The sequence below is a fragment of the Mus pahari genome, chromosome 10 (assembly GCF_900095145.1).
Source record: "Mus pahari chromosome 10, PAHARI_EIJ_v1.1, whole genome shotgun sequence".
Taxonomy (NCBI): Eukaryota; Metazoa; Chordata; class Mammalia; order Rodentia; family Muridae; genus Mus; species Mus pahari.
In genome coordinates, this window is record NC_034599.1 from 69946950 (window position 1) to 69952949 (window position 6000).

A 6000-nucleotide genomic window follows, 5' to 3' on the forward strand; every position below is an offset into this window, starting at 1 on the left:
ACAAATGATGTGCTTATCCTGGCCATCTATCACGTTCTCTACTTGCCATCTTTATGACTCTCATGTGGCACAAAGGATAGAAAGATCCCACCACTCCATCACACTGAGTCATAACTGTTCTTCTGTTTGACTGAGTCCCAGTCAAGCCCTGCTCATTTTGTGGAACTGAAGGCACTTATCACATCCTCAGAAATATCCTGATCACACCACCGACCTCAGGACCCTGCTTTCTGTATTTGGTTCATACTTCTATGGTTGCTTACTTTATATTTTTAGCAGTTTTCCTGTTTGAATTACTGGTTTCTATGCTTGACTAAGAGCTTTCTGGGCATGGAAATCACCTTTTATTTTTCACAGTTACAACAATGAACATAGTTTCTGACCTTTGATAACCCTTCTACTCTTGACTAAGTAAGTTTTAAAAATATTTAGAGCATATAGTGCCACAGATGTTAATGTCAAAGAGGGTATTAGTCTCTTTAATATGCAAACATTGAAATGTTTGTCTAGATATCAGAACAATTACTTTATAACCATATATTTTTGTATAAACCATTAACATTACATGATTCATATATTACATTAAAACTTGTGAAACTGCAGAGGTTGGGGAGCTGCCTCTGTGTATAAAGCACTTGCTATAAAACTGTGAGGACTGGATCCTGAAATCCCGTATAAGCTGCTGTCAGGCATGACCATGCTGCCGGCTATCCTAGGTTTAAAGAGCCAGGGACAGGTGATTCCCCACAAACTGGCTAGCTAGACAAGTTGAAACAACAAGCTCTGTGTTCAGGGAGAGACTCTACCTCTCACACATAAGGTAGAGATAAATAAAGAAAGATACCCAATATAACCTTGAGCCTTCACACACATACATGTGCATCTACCTACATGCTCACATGAGCATGCATATATTCCATACATACAAATAAAAGAAGAAAAATCAGCTGGGCGTGGTGGCGCAGGCCTTTAATCCCAGCACTTGGGAGGCAGAGGCAGGCAGATTTCTGAGTTCGAGGCCAGCCTGGTCGACAAAGTGAGTTCCAGGACAACCAGAGCTATACAGAGAAACCCTGTCTGGAAAAACCAAAAAAAAAAGGAAGAAGAAGAAGAAAAATCTTCAACCTCCAGGTTTATACATGAGCTATGACGTTTCTCAGCAGTACTTAGAATTCCAGGTTCTTTTTTACAGAGGACTTTCTACACTGAACTGGACACCATGGCAAGACAGGGGAGTATTTGTAAAAACCCCGCTATAAGGGTATTAACTTGCAAGGGTGTTAAACTAGTGGCTCTTTGCCAACATTAATGAATGTAGATAAATATAAAAACCATTTTTGTCTCATATTTGAAATCAGTTTCTTAAATTGTATGCTTTGAAATGTAATTAAAGAGAGAAGTTTCACATATTTCAATATGCTGTTGGGCTATTATCAATTAGAAATCAAACTTTTCAGCTAAACTGTCCTGATAGCCAAGCAAAAAATAGTATTTGTGCTAGAGGCTCATGGATTAAATAAGAAAAAGTCATATTTGTTCTTAAGAAGATTTATATTTTGAGTTAAATTATTTGCATCTAGATAAAATGAAATGGGCTCATGTGCCCAGGGCACCTACCTAGGTGTCCATTGTCTACACTGCCAGAGCAGTGAAGAGATGCGACACACTCTCTCTCCCTCTCTAGGCCTGTGTTCTACAGACAAAACCAACCTTTGTGTAACAAAGCACCATCTAATAAAAGTTATTAATACTTATTGATGTTTTTTAATGTGTTAAAACATTTAAACCCTTTAGCCTTAAATTGAAGTAGCAAGATTCTTGCCTTTCCTGTGGGCTATATTTAATTAAGGACACTTTTTATAAAACAAACTTTTTAAGAGGAAAAAATGGCAACATGTATAATTTTTAGTAGAAATTATGCAGCTAAGTAGAGAGTGTTTCAAAATCTGGTCTTCATGGTGCTCTATTTTAATCTAGGAGTGGGTGTTATGTCTTGATTTTCATTTAAAAAAAAAAGTCAGACCTGAAAGTATCCTAGAAGCCAGTAATTTTTTGATTTAAAAAAAAACAAAACAAAACCCAGAACTATAAGTTATTTACCCAACACCCTGCCTGTTAGATAGTAAGTCTAGATAGAACCTGAGCCTTCAACACCTTGACTGTCACATAGTAGGTCTAAAGCCTGAGCCTTCAACACCTTGACTGTCACATAGTAGGTCTAGAGCCTGAGCTTTCAATACCCTGCCTGTTAGATAGTAGATCTAGAACCTTGGCCTTCTGATTTCTCTGCTCTAGATCAGTCTTTCCAGAATTTTTCTACTTATAAGAAATTGTCTGAAAATTAGCTAATCATGAGTTTGACTACTTTTAGTTGGAAAAGATTTGTTAGCAAATATGTTAAGTGGTATATGTTGGGGACTTTTCTGTGATGCTGTGGATACTTACAAAGTAAGTCTGACACAAAACAAAACTCCTGGCCAGGTTTTGGGTAGCCTTTTGATGTTACTACCTGTGTATCAGGCTCTGTAGCTGTCAGAGCAAAATGACCCTTTAATGTTGCTATTTACCCAGTTTGAGCAGGAAAAAAACATCTTAAATGGGAGTGGGAAGCTAAATGGAGAGATGAGGAGCTAAGTTCTTACTTTACAAGAGCACAGATCCCTTTTCTACCTGAAGAACATTTCTCTCCCTTTTTTATTTCTCCTGAAGTGGGGCAGATGGAGAACATATCTCCAGGACAGATCATCGATGAGCCTATCCGGCCAGTCAACATTCCGCGGAAGGAAAAGGATTTCCAAGGAATGCTGGAGTACAAAAGGGAGGATGAGCAGAAGCTTGTGAAGAACCTGATTCTAGGCAAGTGCTTTCTACCTGGGACATTCCTCTCAGCGGGGCAGTGCTAGACATGCTTGTCACTAAGGTTTGAAGTCTGATTTAATATTCTTTTTTAATTATTTTCTTGACTGTCAGGATGACTCAGTGTGTAATGGTGCTTGTTGCTAAGCCTGATGATCTGAGTATAGTTCCAGGGTCCTATTCTAAAAAGAGAAAACAAAGTCCTGCAGGTTGTCCTTGGGCTTCCACAAACACTCTCTTACAGGCCCTCACACAGCACACACAAAACAAATAAATATTTTTTTAAAAATTAAGTTGAAACACTTCTTTTGAGGCAGTGGTCCTGTCATGTTGTCTAGGCTTGTCCTATGCCCCTGGGAGTTACCACCCAGCTTCAGCTTCCTCAGCATTGAAGGCCATAGACAGGATCCACTGGCAGGCCTAGTTCTGAAGTCTCTGAGTCATGGGTGAGTTGTGTTTTGGTGGGCGTCAGAGAGCAAACCAAGGGCCTCGTGAGTAGTAGACAGATTCTGAGCCACATCCTCAGCCCACTCAGAAAGCTCTTTAAAAGTGTTGAGAGTCCCCTTCCCCAGTTGAAATAAGTTGGAGTTTCCAGGGAAAAGAGCTTGAGTCAACTCTAGTGCTATTCTGGAAATGTCTTATGCATTCCCAGTTATAACCACAGTTGAATGCCACTGTTGTAGGTTTTTTAATTTCTCTTTTCATTCCCTAGGAATATTTATGGCTAATGGTTTAGGAAAACACTTCAATAATATGGGAGAAAAAATCAAGGAAAAAAATCTAGCAAAGTATGGAAAGGATGGGATAATGTAAAAGGCAGTAGAAGAGGCATTTCAGGGGGGCATAAGGCCTTGACGGTGAGCCTCTGAGAAGACTATTCGGGGAGTAAAATAAAGAGTTCGGGGGGCAGGTGAGATGGTTCAGTGGGTAAGAGCACTGACTGCTCTTCTGAAGGTCCTGAGTTCAAATCCCAGCAACCACATGGTGGCTCACAACCATCTGTGGTAAGATCTGACATCCCCTTCTGGTGCATCTGAAGATAGCTACAGTGTACTTATGTATAATAATAAATAAATCTTAAAAAAAAAAAAAAAAGAGTTTGTTGGCCTCTAAGTAGTAGTGAGCTAAACCTTCAGCCTCTGCCATCCCCTCCTCCCAGCTACCGTGGGATTGATAATTATACCTAATTGACCAGTCCTCAGCTTCATGGCATTTAGCTTAGTACTATAAATACCTTCAGAGTGCTTCAGTTTTAACATGATCATCACTTAGCCAGAAGGTTTTAGAGCTGGTGGTTTAAAGGGTAAAAAGGATAGAGAGTAAAGATGGGTGTAGAGTTTATATAAAGTTGTCTGGAAACACTCCTTGATGGGATGTACTGCTCACAGTGGCCAAAGAGAATAGGAACAAGCTGTGCTTGTGTCTGAAGAAAGAACATCAGAGGCAGAAAAAGTATAAGGCCCTGGGCTCTCGGCCTTAGGCAGGAACCAGAACCATGGCATGTTAAGCAATCAACAAGGAGAGTTGTTTGGGGCAGAGTGAGCTGAGCCTGAGGAAGAGAGGCTAGATGGTTGTGGAGCGCCGTTCAGGTTTGGAATCTTGTAAGTGGGGGAAGAAGCTCTTTGGAGAATTCTCAGAACAAAAGCGGCATGATCTAATGTGCGTTTTCTTAAGCAAGAAGCTATAATATTTAGTATTATCTGGGATTAGGAGGTGGATCTAAGAAATCAGTTAGGAAGCTATTCTAGCAACCCAAGAGGTGATAATGTCCTAAACTGGGGAGTAGAATAGAAGCAGCTAGATTCTGGCTGTATTTTGCAGGGATCACTAACAGGATAAGTTGGGTGCATGGAGTAAGAAAAGTAAGGAGTTTTAAAACGATGAGGTTTATGACCTGAGAAACTGAAAGTGGAGGGGTCCATTAGTAGAACAGATGCAGGGGAGAATGAAGAACCTGACTTGGGAGAGACTTGGTTTAACATGCCTGAGCAGAGCCATCAGGAAGACAGTTCATAAACAAGACTAGACTTCAAGGGAAAAGTCAGGGCAGGATATATAAGTTTTATATAGGTATGCGCCATAGTCAATAATTTCCCTAATGAGCTGTTAAAATGCTGTTTTTTATAACTTGACTGAATGATTGAGCTCTTACACAACTGTGCTTTCATCTCACAAAACATGCCTCACAAAGACTTTCAGGGTTACATAATTTTGTTTTTCCTTTTTTCTTTATTCAGAACTTAAGCCACGTGGTGTGGCTGTCAATCTGATTCCAGGGTTACCAGCATATATCTTGTTTATGTGTGTACGACATGCCGACTACCTGAACGATGATCAGAAAGTAAGATCATTGCTGACATCAACAATTAACAGCATCAAAAAAGTCTTGAAGGTCAGTTCCACATTCTGCCGTTCTCACGGCTGTTAACAATAGTCTGTTCTTCTTTTCCTACTATTTCTTCCTTAGACTTAGCACAGTTGCTACTGTAACCCTCCAGCCTTTCAGCATTACCTACAAGCTCCTACTGTGGAAACAGTATCTGTACCCTCTGTGTTGTCTGCTTTCCTGTCACTGTGACCAAACTCTGACAGAAGCACTTGAGAGAGGAAGGATAATTTTGAGGGCTCAGAGCTTCAAGAGGTGTGAGCCCATTGCAGAGGAGCAATAAGCAAAGACTAATTCAGAAATGGAGCTGGCAGTAGTGTAGCTAAGTCTCTCTTAATTAGTCCACAGCCTCTCAAAGGCCACCACTGCTGGGGGTCTGTCATAATGAACAGGTTCAGTTTAGACAGTAATCAAAATGAATTTGATATTATTGCATTTAATTGCATAGCAAAGTAACTATTCAGAGCCAGAAATAATTTGCTTTAGGTTTTATTGGGACCAAACAAAATATTCAAGGACAGGCATGGTGGCACATATCTGGAAGATCTCTATGAATTGCTAGCCTGGCTTACAGAGTAAATTCCAGGCCGGCCAGGTCTATACAGTGAGACCCTGGCTTAACAAATAGATAGGTAGGTAGGTAGATAGTTAGGTGGGTGGATGGATGGATGGATGAGTTTTAAGTGTTTTGTGGAAACCAATTCTACATATATATACATGTATATATATATATATATATATATATATATATATATATA

The 6000-nt window shown here is 39.9% G+C and overlaps 1 protein-coding gene across 4 annotated transcripts in view; it reads left to right on the forward strand.

Moving 5' to 3' along the window:
- Myo5a (myosin VA) overlaps positions 1–6000 on the forward strand; it is a 162228-nt gene that overhangs the window by 136615 nt on the left and 19613 nt on the right. For all 4 annotated transcript variants that reach the window (XM_021207370.2, XM_029543825.1, XM_029543824.1 and 1 more), the window contains 2 exons: positions 2710–2856; positions 5094–5248. In XM_021207370.2, coding sequence (XP_021063029.1) covers positions 2710–2856; positions 5094–5248 — 302 coding nt within the window. The remainder of the gene's footprint in view (positions 1–2709; positions 2857–5093; positions 5249–6000) is intronic.